Raw genomic sequence first — 19545 nt, 5'->3', positions numbered from 1 at the left:
GATAAAATCAACAAGGGGCAACTCAAGGGAAAGGCACAGCTATCACAACCTGTACATGGACATGATGTTATTTAGTGAAAATACTAGTTACTTTAGAGGAAGCTAATAGAAACTGTGGAGCACTGGCCTGCACCGAATAATACGGTGGAGTCTGATATAGCACTTGCTTCCCAGTTTGTGAGAAGAATATTAGGGTATCTGCACATAATATTTTGCGAACGATTCTGTTACTTTGATGTCACGGCGAATGAACTACAAATGCCAAAAATAATTTTATCTATAATATGGGTGCACGGTTCGGTCTGTTTCAATTAAAAGTTCTTTTTACCAGAGTCTAATAAATTTAAGTACAAGAACAATGCAGAAAATATGATTAAATACTGTAAACTTCTACTCTTTGAACAGTTCAAATACCATCCAATTTCATGTTTGAACAGCGCAATAAAACAATAAAACAAAGAACACAAGAAAGAATAGACACCACAGCGGTTCTGGTGCCCATTCTTCGTTGTGTTACGTTGTTTCATTGCACTGTTCAAATATGAATCAGTACCAACTCGCCCAGTTCGCAGCCATCCAAGTTGACAGCGGTAGACCTTAATTTTTGCACTAAATTCATTCGGAGAAAATTTCCTCTACAGCTAAGTGTGTCATGAAAAGGTACTGCACTAATTCACCCTGGAAAAATCCAGCATTCAGAAACGCCCCCCCCTCCCCCACATCTTCGCAATGGTGTGCAGTTTCCATGCACTTGAAACTAATGTATTCTGCATAGTGCTCTGTGCTGTGTTATTTAACTATAAGACGAGTACCCTTTTCTAATACCGTTACTAGAAGATAGGACCTCCGACCAACCCCCTCCGTTCCCCAAGCCCTCCCCAGACCAAGCCACATCCATGCATGATACACATAAATATGTGTATCAATATTCAATATGTGGAATTGTTATCAAGGATGGCAAACTGCAAAAAATTTCGTAGACGACATAAAAAGGCAAGACGAGACTCAGGCGGTGTGTCTTGTCTCTTAAGAGGCCCTTTCTTGCGTCTAGGTTGTTTTGCTTAGCATTGTCCTTTATAATAATTTAAAGATTTGGCTACTTCCTTTTATACTTTTATTGATCAGCTGCTTCTGCTTTGTTTTGGTGCAAGTTATGCCTCTTACGACTGCCGCCATACTCACAATGCTGTGACATATAGTTTGTAATAGTCAGTGGCCAACATTGTTCTTAGTTTTAGATTTGTTTGTAATTCTTCTTAAGTGTCATTCTGCCATAATGAAAATGACGTGCTTTTCGCTTTCCTTTAGCGTATTTCTCAAGTTGTCATTGCCATATATGGTGTTACGTTTGCTCTGTTCGATAAATATTCCGAGCTTCTTACCCGCTTACGAAGGCCTTTTAAATGTTTTCTGCGTCACAGCTGTTTATTGTGGTAGTTACGGAAATAGGGCGTTTGGAAATAAATCACTAGAGACTACCTGCCTCAGATTGCTTTTCGCACTCCCATTTTTTCAGCGCTTAAATATTGGCTCGAATAAATAACGTTTTAAATAGTAGTGACGCTTTGGGGTTCTTGGATAATAGCCAGGTCTCAATATCGTGACAGTTCACCAATCCAGTCATCTAGCCAAATCTTTTGGACCTGCCTGCTTTAGGACAGTGAGCTATCTTCAGAGTATGCGAAGTGCGCGTGGAACGGGTATTATTTCTGTGAGTGAATGAATTAATAAATTTTTTTAATATAGGGCGCGACAACCAAGAGCGTGGGTAAGGGTAGTGCAGGGCGGAGGAGGTAGGTAAGGAGAACTTTAAGTTGCTAGTGCAGTGCAGAACATGGCCGAGTGCTGCACATCCCTGCACAACATATTATGAGCTGCAGCCTGCATGCACGGGAGAAGTGCATAGGCTTTCGACAACGGCGGCAGAATTTTGATTCAGTTAAATGCACTCATCGTTGCATTGAATGTATGGGGACTGGAGTAGTTGCGTGCTGCGGTGAGCGCCGGGCAATGCAAAATGAGGTGCTTTATGTCAGGCTTTGGTTGAGAGCTACTGGGCGCAGTGGGGGAAGGGTCTGGTTTCGGCAGTTCTTTTTTATTTTCTATGAACACAGTTCTCCTATTCCTCTTTGCTGAACACTTCCTTCGTCACTGCGGTGCCCGATCGTGCCTTATGTAGCAAGACGTGGGCCGCGCGGCCGAGAGAAGAGAAGGTTGAGGTCTGATCTTTTGGTGGGCACCTTTTGTGACCTTCTTTCATTGAGGTATTATCCTGAGGTATTATCGTGGCCATTGTAGCCCCCATGGATTGAAAGTGGCCGCCGCCTGGCCTGCAGTACGGCCGCGTCTGTTGTCGCAGGGTTTTTGATAATGCGGCTCCTACGTGAGAGTGACGCACCAATGTTGAAAGTAATGTTTTCAGGGGTGGCGCGGACTTCCACGCGATCTTTTTTATGAATTTTTGATACAACGTTTTTGGTTTCTCACTAATACTTCAAAGTCCCAGTGCACATAACTTTGTGCATTAAACCTGCAGATTGTTTTTTAACAAATAATTTCACCTGTACACGTCATGGAGCACCTACAGACATGACAAAGCATGGTATAAGAGTTGTGCAGACTTCTCTGGATTTTTTATTATATGCTTAGCGTCACGAAAATCTTATTTTGAGCCCCACAAAAAATCCTTGGTTGTTATTTTGTGCACTTTTGTTGCCATGCACTGTGTACTCCGAAGAACTGAGAACTCTACAGTTCACACTACCAGATATTTCTAATTGTACCAGAGTTTATATAGAAAGTCGAACAAAATGGACGGCTTGAAAATAGAATAAACAGCCGTAACGAATTCAGGTCCGAAATCTTCTGCAGCCGCCTATTGTAAGAGCTTTAAGAAAGAGGCAATAAAAATTGAACACCCTGTTTATTTCTTTACCAGGCTCTTGGCCCATGTTGGCGTTTTAAATGCAGCAGTGCTCGCTAACCGGCGTTTTGGCTGGTGATGTTTTGATAAATTTTTCCCCCTTATAGTATGCTTTTCAGCCCCTTGTATTAGATTGTGGCGCGGTATTAACGGCGGGCGAAGAGCTCGAATGTGTTTCCACAAGAGCAGCGTTTAGGTTTCGTCGCCGATCAACTCCCTTTCCATCAGTGCGCAACCAGTGTAGCCTGAATTGTTTGCAGACGCGTATATGATGACCTCCTCAATAAGTGTACTCGCAGTAGCTTGCATAAAAGATTTATCATTTCTGGTAGCTGGAGGCATCCGCTTGCGGCTCCCGTAGCACTGCGCCGTTAATTAGTTCTTTTTGAACGGGTTCGGTCATCGAGGTCTGGAGCGTCGCAGAAGAGCAAATCAAAATTATATAACAGAAGGCGAAAAATTATACCGCCACTATCTGGCAGGCGGTGAAGTAACGAACGTTAGCTGTTTGATAGTAAATCTATCGTCCATGCGAAGTGTTACGATGTGATTAGTCTACTTTTTTATGCCTCACGGCTAGCGGGCGGCTACCGCGTTCAGAGCTGCCGAGTGCTTACGTCACGGCCGCCATGTTAAGCCTAACATTAACTAAATATTAACCTAATTATGCGATATTAGTGTCTAACATTCTACTACTCATCGAGCTCGTTACGAATATGTCATTAGTTGCATCATGACATAATTTGGTTAAATATTTATGAGCAATTAAGTTTATTCCTAACCATAAATTAATATTACATTAGTTATTATTGGTGTCTAACGTGTTGTAATCATCTAGAAAATTGCAAATATCTAATTCTTTTATGATAACCGCAATAATTACTGAGTTATAAGCGATTAAACGTAGTTACGTGACAAGATAATTATGATGTCACAAATTCAGTGACGTCACCAATCAATGGCCAGTTGGGTTGCTATATCGAATTACTATGGGGACCGCCATCTTGAATCCCTCGGACTGAGAAAATTTCACGCCGAAGGGAGGAGGTAGCAGACCTCAAGAAATCGAGAAACGTGATGAATAAGGGCTGACACTCTTCAATGCGCAGCTAGCAGAGTGCGAGACCAAACACCACGCATTATGTTCCTGAGTAAACTCCTCCGCTTGGTAAGGTCAACTGCTCACCTAACCAATGCCTCAGAGACAAGTCATGTGGCGTAAAATGACACAAAGTTGCCAGCATTGCAGATAGAAACAAGCCCTATGCCAAGGCAAAGACAGCGCCGCTCCGTTGTGAACCAAAAGCTTTATGGGTAAAAAAAACCCCTCTTTCTCTACCATTACAAACAGCACCGCTTTTAGTCAAACAATTTTCTTTGGTATATATTCCGTTCGATCTCAGCAATGAAACTTCGGGTGAGCAAAGAAAACAAGTCATATTTGCTTAGTCATTAGGTTCTAGAAAACTGCAATTTTCTGCATTTTGTTTCAATTTGAAAACAATGTGCACGTTATATTTTCCTTGTATGTTTCTGAGCCCCAAGGCAGGCTAGGCGCTTAAGGTGGAAGCAGCTTTCAATTGCCACTAGAAAAACATTGTATATAACAGTCAGTAGAGCATCTGTATAAAAAGAGAACCCCCACACAGTGTGTTTCTGTTCACTGTCTCGTTTGTGCAGCTTTTCCGAGGTGGAATTAGTGCGGAAGCACTACTCCAGACGTAACAAGCCCGAGCAAGAATGTTGTCTTGTGTGATCGAAGTAACTCAGGAAAGCTCGAGTTAATACGGAGGAGCGTCACGCGGGCTGCAGCCAGTGGGAGGAGGGCGCCGCGACAGCTGCCGCAGAGTGGAGAGAGGAAGATGAGCAAAAGCGCTGTAGCGTGTGTATCAGATGCCTAAAAATTTTGGCGGAAAATGAACACATGTTTACGCACGTCTGCTTGGTTTAATTGAGTTAAGACCCAACCACATTTTTATTCCAACAGGGACAAGCACTGGCAGCATAAGCGTACCCCAGGACAGTATTATAAACCGTAACCATTTATACTTTATTTATTTTCAGGCACTTAACATAACGGATACCTATTGGCTCTATGCCGTTAATTTCAACAGATCACATACCAAGAACAGAAGCTGTACTTTCTTTAATGTATCGCACCTTCAAAAGACTGGCATGAACTACTCAAGTCACTACATGGAAAATGGTACTTGGTGAGTGATGCAATATAAGATCAACCGTCAACAATTTCTTTGTCAATAGTACCGTAGTTATTCATGTGAGGAACTCACCAGCATATTTATTGCATCTCCTACATAGGCTCCTAAAAACACTGTCTTTTTGCGTAATAAACTCACACGGTTCATTTGTCGTGCACTTTGGGGCTGATAATAATTAATTCTAGCTGGTGTAGTCTTTTGAAAAGCCGAAGCAACCAAGAATTTATATGAAAGAATTTGCCGTGAGCAATCAGAGAACGAAAAGAAACCGCGTATTGTGTAGAACTGTTTATTTGTTGTATGTCTCGTATTCAGGACTGTAGAAACATTGCAGGGTCGCCTTCACATTTAAATATGTGGTGCTAGAGTCAACTTTATTTCTGTTCTTTTTGTGCAACATTATGGGCCACTTCGCACCTGGCACAATACAGTTTAATACACAAGCCCTTGACTGTGCACTCCAGCAATACAACCTTGAAGCAAAGTGTCGTTTACTTTACTCAAACGGCCAGTCACACGAAGTTTTACATTTATTCAATCAGTGGGAATTTTTTCGTGTTGACAACTCCCACAAATTTTCAGAACGTTTAACACAGTAATGAGCTCACGACAAAAGTTATGAGATAAATGGTTTTTTGATTATATGTTGATCACGCGAACAAATGTGGCGTTCCATTATTGAGTAACATCTAGCGTTTTCGTGACCCCTTACATGGCGGCGGAAAACCCATGTTCTGTTACCTATATTACTGCTTGCAATACGCAAGAACGCATTGAAGGATGTTTTACAGCGGGCTGTAATCTGGAAGGAATTACGGAGAGGTACAAAAGCAGCCGATTCAATTTAGTTTTGTTTACCGATAACGTCAGGCTTTAAAATGTGTTGTTGAGTAGAAGGCAAACGAAAAATACTGGCTTCTGGGAGGATATATTTCATGCAAACAAAAGCATCCCATATTAAATACAAAAGAAGGCGAATGGCAAAACCAAAAAGGGTATGGTTTGCATTACTGAGGTAGCTCTTGTGTAATCACAGGTTCCGAAGAAATACATTGAGAAAATTTTTTTCAAAATTGCCTTTTACCCAAAGGGTGCACCGTTTATTACTTCGAAAATAAAATCTTTTTACGACAACCAACAAAAGAAAATATACAGACTAGTGCTATCAAGCACAGAAGCCTCCAGGACGCACGAAAGTCATCTAGAAATATAGGTCACTTTACTAGCAGTTAATTTCTCACAGCATGTGAATTCAAATTTCTTCTCCAGAAGTCTCTTGAGCCACCTGTTTATAACAGATATATGCGCTTCATTTGGAAGTCACCTGTCCCGGAAACTTCAGTGCCCGATAGCAATTGAGATGTATTTTGGTTCATTTGGATAGTTTCTGAAGTTCTTCCTTATCTTACCTTCAAGTGAGCACGAATTGTAGGACGGGAAACTTCAACCTTGAAGTCTCTGTTCTAAATTGAAGAGCTAAAAAGCTGGTGAAAGTGCACAACTCGGCGCAAAACACTTTAGCAGTACATGCGTGAAAGGCTTTTCGGCAAACATATATAATGCGGCGCAAACGTATCTTCTTTACAGAAGAAATATTTGGCGCCTTGAAGGAATTTTTTAGAGTCGCGTTATCCCACATTTGTTAGGGCTGCAGTCTGTTTCAAGCTTTCCCTCGTTTGTTTTTACTGAGTGCATACGATGCATTTCAGGTTTCTGGAAGTCCACACTACCTGAACTGTGCATACAGAAATCACCTCAGCCTAAGACTAGGAAACGACTGAGTGAAATCTTTACAGCCCAATTATTTTTTGTAATATTACTGCCCAATATGTTGAGATTCTTCTAGCAGCATTGATACAGGCAGGTGGGAAATTTCAATGCAACTATAGGCTTCAAGATTTCTTACGATACTTTTGGCTGGGATAAAAACACATCACTAGATCCGGAGCATTGTTTTAAACCCTAAAAAAGCCCACGCTATGAAAGTTTTGTTCCAGAGAGAACATGAACTGCAGGTAAGAGTATATAACCGTGTCATCAGGACATTGGCTTAAAACTCGGCATAGTCATTCCTCTCCATTGTACGAAGTTTGAAGGAAATTTTAACTTGTACGGAACACGGAAGAAATTTTATAGAGCAGCAAGCGTGCGAGTGATAATAGTTGAAGTCCAGGTTGTGGAACTACTTACAGTTTTGCTGGATGAATTCAGGAAAGATTCCTCACTATTAGGATTTGTGAGAAACACGCCAGTGCGAAAGAACGCAGTGAAGTAATGGCACAGAAAAATATAGTGTGTTTATCCCGAACGCGTTCTGTATCAAAATGCCTTACATTACAAAGATAAAGGTCTAGTGAAAATTTTTTTACCAAAAAAGAACCGATATGGGCAAGAAAAAACTTCTAGTTGCGCTCCCGCGCATTGGGAAACAAAGCATACAGATAAAGCCATTTAAAAACGTTTTGTTCGTTCTGTACGGACACTAGCAAACAACTGCTTTTGAAAGTTCAGAAATTATTTTTCCTCAAACATTTCATGTAATTGTACGTAGAAGGCAGGACCGTGTTGGGCAGACGGTGAAAAAAAAATGTTTCTGACGACTGCTGCAGTACAAAACGAATTTTCTATTTTTTATCTAAACTATACAGCACGCTGGTTTCGAACTTGCGCTACCCAGTGGAGCTCCCTACCACAGCTGTAAGTTTGAAGCTTAATAGGAGAGAGTAAGAGCCTCCATTCCAACTTCAAGAGGCTTGGAATGCTGTGTTTGAAAGACGCGCACGACAGCAATCGGCAGAAATAAACCCGATGGGCTGTGTATTTCTTTTTTATAAAGCTGCACATGCATGTGTAGCCTTCATATACGTGTTTTTTCTTGCGGCGCCACTGGTGTCAAATCAAAAACTTGAGACAAAAGTTTTCACAATGAGCAGAATCGTTTCTGCTTATGGAGTTGGGCTATTCTAACGAAGACTAAGCACAATACGTTGCAGCATTGATATGCAGCAATACCCGGTCATGCTTATATTTGAGAGCTCTTTATCTGCACCATGATCACAAAACAGCACGTTGACACAGCCCTAAATAGCCACGTTTCGCCGCGTCCCTTGTGAATGCGCTGTTGTCGAAAAATATTTTAGGATCTCCGCTGAGTAGCCCAAGCACACGATTATAGAGCAAGTCTGAGAAAGGGAAGCATTATAAATATTTGCCAGGATAAGGGAAGGTGCCCCACAACAGATAACGTGACGCTTTTTGAAATGCGCCCTAATGATAGAGGCGGTGTCTTTTAAAAAACCCTATTTTTGCCAAGGTTATTGATTGAGGGTTTATTGAATGACAGATGGGGGTGTGGTTATATGATTGTAGAAATGAAAATGCGGGGGGGGGGGCGCTGCGATCGCCGAGGTGAGCAGACGTGTTCACATCGGCTCTGTCATTGCTAACCAATTACGAAGTGCTCATTACCTCGAAACAAAGTTTTCCTTGCACAAATGTGTCCGTGAATGCAAGCGGCATCGACCGATAGCAGCTGACCCTAGAGGTGCGTTTTTCTTCGCCAAATTTTGTGACTTTTTCTACCGCCGCCGTGTGAAGGAGTGCTAGGCCTAGGCTTTCCCTGCGGACGCTAGGCCCAACATCGTCGCACCGGTCGCCGCCTGCCGTACTCCTCGGCGGCGGCCGCTCGTCAGCTCCGAGATGGAGGCGTCCGCTACGACAACAATGATCGTGGGCAACCAAATGTGCGTTCAAGTTCAAAGAAAAGAGATATCACCAGAGGAATACCACAACGACGCCGGGTGGAAGCTCGCGAGGGAACGCATGTCGAGGCTGCGCCAGCGAACCCCCGACAGCGGCGAGCCCGACGGACCCGGCGGGAGTCAAACAAGCTCGAAATCGAAATTCAACATGAACGTCAGAGCCTCGGCCATCAATGCAGCACGCATGCCAGCCATGCCACTGGAAGAGAGCAAGATAGTCGTCAGACCCAGAGGGGGACTGGACATCGTCAAGACCGGCACCACCATCGTCGCTGCGACCATACTCGCCGCGGCAAAGATCACGGGCGAGGAAAGCGCCGCGGTCACCATCTGCCCCAACACGCAACAGAACATCATGATCGTCAGTACACTGAACGAAGACAACGCGGCAAGGTACGCTAAAATCCAGGAAATCTATATTCAAGGCAAACCCTACGAGGTCAGCGCATATCGCACGGCTCCTCACGACACCGTAAAGGGCGTCATCAGAGGCATCCCCATTGACGCGAGCACCGCCGAGCTAGATAGGAACATCGTCAACGAGAGAAACCCGCTAGCAGTGGGCACAAAGAGGATCGGCAGCATGACCACCGCGATCGTGGTGTTCCAGGGACCCAAGGAACCGAACTTCGTCCGATACGGAGTCACCCTGATACCGTGCCGCCTCTACAGAAAGCAGATCGACGTTTGCCAGCAGTGCGGCCGAGTGGGACACCGAAAGGACGTGTGCCCGACCCCCACAATCAAGACGTGCCTGGCCTGAGGACTCGCCAACAAGAAGACCATCACTGTACCCCAAAATGTAAGTTGTGCGGGGACGAACTCCCGACCGGAGGCTGAACGTGCAAGGCGAAATACAAGATCCCCTACGTAGTGCGCAAGCGACAATGAGAGCGTCGACAGGCCAAACGCCAGCTGCTCTCGGAGAGCGATTTGCCGCCACTCGACAAGCCGCCAGCTGCGGGAAATTCAAGGACTCCACCAGAAAACCGCGCGCCAAAATCCGTAGACAGCAGCTGCTGCAAGAGAAGCCTCAGTAGGAAAAGGTCACCATCACGTGAGCGAGTCAGCTGGGTCGACGCAGCTAAAGGGAACAATATAAGAAACGCGCAGAAAATCACCGAAGCTACGAAGAAAGACGATATTAACAAGGTGCGAGAAGCCAACGAGACCTAAAGACAAGAGAACGCGGCGCTGCGAACGACCATCAACAGCCTCACGAGAGCGATCGCCGAGATCCGTAAGTTGCTGCTATGCAACAACGAGCCTCTACAGACTCCCACGCCAAGCACAAGCAAGACCGACGAAACTACCATGAACACCCAGGAGACAGCCGTAGAGGAACCGGCACCGAAGAAGCGAGCCGTCGAGGCCACGCGCAAGCAAACAGAAAACGATCGAATCGACAACCCCGAGGCGAAATTCGAAGCGAGATTCACCAAACTCGAACAATTATTCGCGGCGAACATGGCAGCAGTGACAGCAATGAAACAAACAATGGAGACCTACCAAGCCGAGAACACGAACAGATTCGCCTACATCGAAAAGAACCTACAGCCGATAGTGAGCCACCCGACGTTTGCGCCCCTCTTCGCGCAACATCCACCCAACCAGGGAATCACGTACACACCAACGCAATCATGGCCGCCAACGCAAAAACAGTAGCAGGCTTAAGAGCGTCGCAGTGGAACTGTCGTGGCCTCGGAAGAAAGGAGGCAGTCCTCTAACAGCACATCGCACAAGCCGCGCGCAAGCCGGACGTGATCCTATTACAAGAAACACTCACCGACGCACCGTCCCTCCCCGGCTACAGAGTGCACAAGGGCCAGCCCGACGGGAGAGGCCTGTGCACCCTGGTCAGGAAGGGACTCACATTCGTTGAGCACGAGCTGCAAATCAATATCAAGATCGAGCACACACTCACCGAAATCATCCCGGGCAAAAAGAGAATAGGAAGCATATTTCTGCTCAACATCTACAGCAACCCATCGTAGAGAAAACAGAGATTCAATACAATACTGCACAGAGCCAGCACCGCAGCAAGCCGCAACACGCTGATCGTCTGCGGCGACTTCAACGCGATGAACCCAGACTGGGGCTACAACAAGTACACAGCAAAGGGCCGCGACCTGTACCAAGACGCTAAGGAACTCGACTTCACCCTCATCACGGACTCGACGCATCCGACGAGAATCGGTAACTCTCTGTCCCGGGACAACACTCCGGATCTCACGCTCGTCAAGAATGACGTCCGAGGCGCGATCATCCGGAGAAACACGGGAACCGACCTCGGCAGCGACCGCACCATCGTGGAACTCAGCATACCGGAACACAACGACACCAGCATCAAAACACACAGATGAATAGACTGGGATGCCTTCCGAGACGCTAGAAGCTAGAAGACAGACGCTGACGACGAGATCGAAGACAGAGTCGTGGACGGCCGAAATCACCAAGAGCGTAGGCGACGCGACCAAAGAAATTGAAACGGACGCGGCGATTGATAAAGTAGACAGCCGGCTAGCGCATCTCATCGAAGCCAAGCAGTCGATGCTAGGTCGCTGGAAGAAACAACGGCTCAACCGCAGACTCAGAAAGAAGGTGGCGGAGGTCAACCGAGCGATCGAGGAGCACTGCCGCACGCTATGCACGCAACAGTGGAACGAGATCTGCAACGGGGCAGACGGGCAGATGCGTAGCGGGAAGACGTGGAACCTGCTGCGGCACCTGCTCGACGAAACCAAGACCAAGTCGCACCAAAGGGACAGTCTCGCCAAGCTCATACATCGGGCGGTCTCGGTACACGGCGCCGACGAAGTCACCAGGCGCATTAGTGACAAATACCTGCCCGCTACACCCACCGAACAACACGCGCAGTACGGCGGCCTACCAAACGCGAAGCTCGATCGTGACATCGACGTCGAGGAGGTCCGCGCGGCCCGGCAGGACCTCAACAGCCGGTCGGCAGCTGGCCCGGACCTCGTCACAAACAAGGCGCTCAAGAACCTCGACGACGGCTCGATTGAGAACCTCGCAAAATACTTCAACAAGTGCTGGAGAGCGGCCGCGCTACCAAAGCAGTGGAAGACAGCCAAGACTATCCTGATACACAAGCCGGGGAAGCCACCGGACACGGACAACCTCTGGCCCATCTCGTTCACGTCCTGCGTGGACAAGGTGCTGGAGCACGTCCTGCTCAACAGGTGGCAAGACTACATGGAACGAGAAGGGCTGTACCCGGCCACGGTGATCGGTTTCAGACAGTACCTAAACACGCAGGACGCGATGCTGCAGCTCAAATACCAAATCATTGACGATGGCGGCAGCGCCCACGACAAAAGGCAATCTTTGGGCTCGACCTAAAGAGCGCCTTCGATAATGTGAAACCCTCGGCGATTCTGTCCCAAGTCTCTAAGCTCAACGTGGGCGAAAGATCCCACAACTGCATCAAGGACTTCCTCACGGACAGGACCGCAGAGCTACGAGCAGGCGACCTACAAACGCAAGAGAAGGAGCTCGGGAGCACCGGCGCACCCCAGGGATCGGTCATTTCGCCGATGCTCTTCAACCTGGTAATGATCGGAGTGGCCGAGAAGCTCGCGGACATCGAAGACGTCAGGCACACCATCTACGCGGACGATATCACACTGTGGGTGACCGGCGACAGCGACACCCACATCGAGGGAGCGCTGCAAGCCGCCGTTGACGCGATAGAAGACCAGCTGGAAGGCACTGGACTGAGATGTTCGCCGAGAAAATCGGAGCTCCTCATACTCCCACCTACCAACAATGGCAGAGGCAAGATTAGACAACGCGAATGCGAAAAAATCAGAATCGTAACCAAATCCGGCAACGTGATTCCTGAGCTCAGTAAAATCAGGATCCTAGTCATGGTCATCGAAAAGCATGGAAGAAACGGCGAAACCATCGCCCGTCTCACGGCAAAAGCGGCCAACGCTATGCGACTCCTCAAAAGAGTCACTTCCCGGAAGGCTGGCATGAGAGAGGAGAGCCTCATCAGCCACGTCGCGTACGTTGCAGCCTACCACAGATGGCCGCAACACGAACGCAACAAAATCAATCTAATCATCAGAAGAGCGTACAAGACGGCGCAGGCTCTGTGCGAGTCCACGAGCACGACCCGGCTCTTACAACTCGGGATGCACAACCCGCTCGAAGAAATGGCCGAAGCGCAACGGACCTCTGAACTGGAGCGGCTGTCCACGACCAAAGCCGGGAGGAAGACACTGGACGACCTGGGAATAGGACACTCGAACGAGGCGGAGATGAAGCTCCCCGTCCCCGAAGAGGTCTGACGCCAGACCAGAATCGACCCCATACCCAAGAACATGAACCCCGAGTTTAACAAGGGAAGAAGAGCGGCGGGGCCAAGGCTCTCATCGACCTGCACACCAACGACGAGCACGCGCGGTACGTGGACGCGGCCGAATGCCAACGGAACGCCTTCGCAGCGGTCCTCACAGAGGCGTCGACCGGCGCCACGAGGACGGCAGCGAGCGTGAGAAGAGCCGGAGCGGAACAAGCGGAGGAGGTGGCCATCGCCGACGCAGACTGCTACACGGTGCTGAGTGACTCGAGACAGGCGGTGCGCAACTTCGCCAAAGGCCAAGTCTGCAGGGAGGCCGAGCGCGTACTACGAACGACCAAACTGCAAGACAGAAGAGTAAGAATCAAGTGGTTTCCGGCGCACGCGGGCGACGCGTCGGAACGCAGTGAGAACCACAATGAGACGGCACACTCATCGACTCGAGCGCTAACCAACCGCGTCCCGGCAACACACCGTCCGACGTGGTCCGGAGCCAAGGACCGCATGACGGACTTCAACGAAATCACGAAGGCCTGCCACTTGGCTCACAGGACTCTCCCACCCCCGCACCCGAGGCTGAGTCGAGCGGAGGCGGTACTACTGAGACAGCTCCAGACCGGATCGCTACCGAGCCCGGGACTGATGCATCGCACGTACCCCGAGACGTACCCGACCGATACGTGTAGTGCCTGCCGGAGGGAGACGGCAGATCACATGCACATCTTGTGGGACAGCATCAAAAATCCAAAGGAAGCAAGATCAAGAACAATCCCGCCGCGGCTGGAGGCAGCCGCGAAGAGCAACGACCAAGACCAACAGCTATGGGCCGTCCAGCAGGTCCTCGGGGCGCTCGAAAGGCAGGGACCCAGCGAGCCGGCAACGGCGAGCGGAGACCCGCGCCGAGTAACGGCAACCTCGCAGACGACGTAGGCCCTCGTCGGGGCGCGCGAGCGCCCAACTGCAGGCACAAATAAAGTTTGCTCCAACCCAATCCAATCCAAGTGAAAATGCCATGTAACCTTATTTATTTGAAAAAGAAAATTTGTTTTTGAGGAAAAGAAATGACGCAGTAACTTCCTCACATGGGAAGTGATAAAGGAGAGATTGTAAGAAGAAAGGACGAGAGAAGTGCCGTAGTGGAGGTCTAAGGAATGATTTCGACCACCTGGGGATCTTTAACGTACACTGACATGGTAGAGCATACGGGCGCGTTTTGAGTTTCGCCTTCATTGAAACGCTGCCGCCGCAGCCGTGTTCAAACCCGGGTATTCTGGCTGAGTAGACAAGCGTCTGAACCACTGAATTACCGCAGCCGGTATTTTTTTAGTCTAAGTTGCAAAAAAACGGCGTTTGCGCAATATTTTATACACAAAACTAGAACAAAAGTTACCGTTCTGTTTCTTTTGTTTTGCAGGTGGAAAACTGAATACATTGGAAAATTTTACAAATCCCCTGTCGACAACAAGTCAGAATGTGGAGGCGAAATATATAACAGTTTTCAAGCAAGCAAGACAGCAGGTATGAAGTTATGAGCTTTTATTCATATATACAGACAAAACTATTAATGCCGCAACCCTTATTGCTCTTACTAATGCTCTGTAAAACATTAATTCTTTCTCAGACTCTTAAAGAGGCAATGTCCCGACTGTCTCACGTAAGAGGCTAAGACACCTTGAGTGAGAATGCCAACAGGTGACACATAAGAGAAATCTGGCACTCCACTGTACACAATGGAAATACACATCTCAACTGGTAAACGCGAATGACACAAGAACAGAGGACATTATCGGACAAAAAATAATGAAGGTGTTTGCCAAGAAGGTTGCGCACAAGTAGCAGTGTGTCAGTGCGTATTATGCTACCTTGGCAAAGAAGGAATCTGAATTTTTTAAAAGAGCAATATCTTGCGCTTGTTGATGCGCATTCTGGGTTTTCCAAATTTTCTTTTCCTTCCCCCTTCTAAGTGCAGTCTGCACTAAGCGTTTTTCGTCTCCTCTGCGCGTAGTGTGCAATAGAATTGCACTACCTTCTCCTTGTTCTTTCTAAAAATAAAGTGCTCTAAGTAGCGCTTTGTACGGATAGTATGTCTTCCTCCCACTCGTCCGGTCCCTGTTTTTAAGCTCACGGTTTTCAAATTTTTCACTGCATTTCTCAAAGGCATGATTTGTAGGAAATTATTCCTAGGAAGTTAATTTAGGAATTTATTTCATTATACGCTGCTTAACGTTATGGTCGTAATACGACCTGAGCGCAATATGAAAGAATTAGGTACATCATCCTACAGAGGTGAGGCTGGTCATAGTGCGGTAGCAGCAGAGGGCGCATTTTCTGACTCCGAGCATATTTAAATCCCTGAAGCCTGCTTTGTGGCACGAGGTGCACCTGCCCACAGTCTTGTGGAAAAACTGCCAGGTGTTTACACCGTAAGCCGTGAGCCCAGGTGCGTACACTTGGCAGGCCTTCACTTGGGTGAAGGGGGCATCTAGGTGAAGGCCATCAATGTAAATGCCTTCAGGGTTAATGCTTTTACGTTAAAGGCCTTTGCAGTAAAGTTCCTCAAGGGTATGTATTTAGAGTAAAAAGCGTCAGTTAAAAGGCCTTTGTATTAAAGTCAATTAGGTCAAAATCTAGGCGGTCAAAGGCCATTAGGTCCATACTTTGTACCCTTGTAGACATTAGGTTGCAAGCCTCATGGTAATGGCATTTAGGGTAAAATTCTGTGTGGTAAATGTCACGAACTTTTTTTTTCACTGTTTCCCCGCCACCATTTCAATATAAATTATTCACGAAGTCAAATAAATATCTGGAGAACACGATCTCTACCAGATCCTGGAGCACGCCACATGGGACTCTCGAAAAAAGACAAAGAATTAACGGAATGTGTATGTGTAGAGCCTCAGTGTCCACGTGTTCTTTCACGAATGCCTCAAAGGAGCGCTTCCAAGACGGCCGCAATAGAAAGGAACGAAGCGTTCTTTCTTACTTTATGAAGATGAAGCTCTGCTGCGCAATAGGCGCAGATTAAGGCGAATTTTGCTAATGATGGCTACATCGTCATCCGTCGATGAAATAGCAATATTCTGATCGCCTCAAAATGAGAATAGCTAACCTCCATGGCGCTGGCGCTGGATGAGATGATTGACCACGGTCCCCGATGCAACCGCAGGGAGCAAGAGCGAATTTTGTCATCGCGCCCACGATGAAGGCCTCCAATTCTTGCAAGAAACCAGAGAAGTCTCGGACGTTGTCATTTACTGAAAAGCATTATTGTTTCAGGCTTCAACAGGCCGGGTTGCGTTCCCTCGTCAGTTCCAAAGTTTATGTTTTCGCGCAGGTACTCTTTTAACAAAAGTGACCAAAAAACTTGCAGCTCAATATCCTGCTCTTGCCAAAGCCTTCTAAATTTGGCTGGAGAACAGTTCGGTGCAGATGACGCTGGAAAGGATGGAAGCGCAGTCAGCCGTCAAGCAACCAGAACACAGGTCGGGGACAGCGTATAAAGCTCCTCAGCTTCATTAAAAGCGCACGTCAGGGGGCGAGAACTGATTATCGCCACAATTTCATTGAGAAATGTACTCAGTGCAGTAATATTGAGTGAATGCATTTCAAACAATTTTAGAGGCATTTCCACTGAACACACGAGAAGTTTATAGGCTCTACTCCATCAGGCAGAATTTGGGCAGTTAAGCTGCCTTTGAACATGATCAGCCGCGAAGTTCGCGTGAACATCAGGATGTTGAACTATCTCCAATAGCATTTTGACCTCTTTAGCAAATCTCAGAAGGGTCCGTGCGTTATCGCTGTACATTGTCTCACAAAGCCAGCGTCTATAAACAAATTTTTGTACAGCATACAGGAAGTTCTCTATTGCTAATCTCCAGCAAGTCACATATGGACAGCTTTTGTCACGGCACATGTAAATTGTGCAACGCACACGATCTCATGGTCGGCACGCTTGATGCACACAAGTCAACAAGGTCGACTCCTGTAACAAAGAGAGGAGAAGACTGGTTCATGCGGTAGGTGAACAGTGGACGTGTTAACTGTTGAAACGGCTCTGCTGGCAGTGGTTGCCAGATGTAACATCATCGGATAACCTTCTTAAGCAGCTGGTGCGCATGAGGAATCCAGTACCTTCACGCACTTATGTTAAAATATTTCAAACGCCAGAGTGACAAACCTGCTCGTGTGCCTGTTCATTTATCTATCTGAAAAAATAGTTCTTCGTCAAAAGGATTTGATGCCGTGCTCCAGGCGTAACATTTGTGTTTTTTCACTCGCCCAGGACTCGCAGCAGATTTTCGTTGTGAAAATACAACATAAGTTGCCTCTCAGAACTTTCTGGGGAAAATGGGGCTTTCTTTCTCACCCAGTCTTCCTCGGCTTCAAAATGGGTCTGCTGCTCTTTCTGAACTTTGTGGCGCTCCGCTTTCTCAATCTCTGCTGCCGAATGTGGTACAATCGCTTTTTGCTTGTTCATCAGGTTGTTAACAAGGCGGTAATATCTACGCCAGAGTTATAGGTTTCAGTAGTGCAACTCCTTCCTTCGAAAGCAGGACGTTTGTGAGTCTTATAACTTCTTGTATGCACACGTACGCTGCAGCACTGTATATCTCGGACTTGTGCCCGCAAAAGTACGAAGCTCTATGCTACCTTCTATGCCGGCAACCAGAAACCTAGTAACGCTAAATTTGTGAAGAGGTGGTGGTAGCATATCCTTCCAATCAAGGTGCGCCTTGCATAGGTGTTTTTAAAGAAATCTTCGCTCGTAGAAAACGGTGAAAAGAACCCTAACGGGTCGTTCATTTTGCTGAAAGCCAGAAGAGCGAACCGCTTCGGTGAGCCGGTTCGGTGAGAACGTGTCTGTCACAGTGTTCCAGACGAGTACCAATAGCTTGGAATTTTCTGATGGGAAACAGATGCCTTTTCCTCTAGCGTCATTTTCTTTTTTAAGAGAGCTGTTACGCCAGGCTCGTTAGATATCAATTTTCGAATGTTCATACACCCATCCCAAAAATTGTCGATAATTTCTTCCTGCATTCAAAGGGCGTCTCTAGCAGTTGCACCTCTGATGAGGTCGTCCGTGTACGGTCTGCATCACCCTTGTGTAGAGCCCTCCAGCGGCGCACACTCCCGCAGAAAAAAACTGACATCTTGCCGCAGCTTCTACAATTTAGGACTAGCGCGTGCTTAAAAGTAGACCTCCATAGACTTGCAAGCAAGGCGTCAAAGTGTGCTGCGCTTGGAAACCATGAGCTGCTTTCTAATTTTAGTTTTTAGTGCACGGACCACACTGCTCCAGCGCTCTACACAAGGATGACGCAGACTGTACATAGAGTCTTGGAGGAGGAAAGCCGTCTTGGCCAAGTGTATTGCTCTGGCAGATGTTCATCACTTTTTGGTGATGTTTTCACCCAAAGAAAACGTAGTGCATCCTTGTCTTCGTGTCGGAACGCTATCTTAAGAATGGTCTTCTCGACGTCGGCTGTCAGGGCTTGTACTGTCGGAATCGAAGCATCAGCGCTACAACATTGGAATTTTAATTAGGACCTGCCACCAGATTCTCGTTCAACGATATCGCACTCCTCTCGTGTGAACAGGCTTCGAACACACTGGGGACTTTGGGTTGAATATCGATGCTCGCCAATGACCGCACAATGAGGAAGACAATGCTGCCTGTCAGAAGAGTCCTGTTTCCCGCCAGCGACACTTTGTCGGCATGGCCATCTTCAAAGAACCTCAAATGGCGTGGTTCAATGTTTCCATCAACTCGTTGTCGCCGTTCAGTTTCCGGAGGAAATCGTTACAGAATTGTTTGCTAAAAAAAGGATTATTGGCTTACTCTACGCGCGCTTTCCATTACAAAGCTACAACATAACGACCTTCGGTCTTCATAATGTTCCGTTCAAATTCCGCGAACTAAATTTTACACTTGGGTTGTCGCTTGTGAACCGTTTTCCTTGAGCCCAATGCTCCCCAGCTCCGAAAAACCAGTGAGTGCACGACGGATTTCCTCATATTCGCAGGAAGTGCGTGGACATATCACACTGCTACAATGAGTGACATGTATTGAGCAAGAGAGTAGGCCTTCAACTGTCTAGCCTTGTCTTGTTTCTATGGCCATCGTTTTTCCCATGAGAGATTTCACTCTGCCGGTCACAATATCCCAAATATAATCAGATCCAGAAAGAATAAAGACCGACTCTACTTGAAAGCCTGAAGGTGAAATAAACTTGGCGGCTAAACCCATTAGTTCCACCTCCCGTACGATCTCTTCGGGAGGAGAAGAAATTTGCTTACTGGGTACTGTATACA

General features: G+C 47.1%; 1 protein-coding gene and 1 pseudogene across 1 annotated transcript in view; both read left to right on the top strand.

The window, feature by feature from the left end:
• LOC144134873 (uncharacterized) overlaps positions 1-19545 on the top strand; it is a 38311-nt gene that overhangs the window by 13262 nt on the left and 5504 nt on the right. The window contains exons 2-3 of the mRNA XM_077667686.1: positions 4988-5136; positions 14645-14748. Of these exons, the coding sequence (XP_077523812.1) occupies positions 4988-5136; positions 14645-14748 (253 nt within the window). The remainder of the gene's footprint in view (positions 1-4987; positions 5137-14644; positions 14749-19545) is intronic.
• On the top strand, positions 8884-10383 carry LOC144133639 (uncharacterized; annotated as a pseudogene).

Source organism: Amblyomma americanum, chromosome 5 (assembly GCF_052857255.1).
Source record: "Amblyomma americanum isolate KBUSLIRL-KWMA chromosome 5, ASM5285725v1, whole genome shotgun sequence".
NCBI classification, from domain to species: domain Eukaryota; kingdom Metazoa; phylum Arthropoda; class Arachnida; order Ixodida; family Ixodidae; genus Amblyomma; species Amblyomma americanum.
Note: the sequence above shows the minus strand (reverse complement) of the source record. Positions and strands in the feature narration are given on the sequence as shown.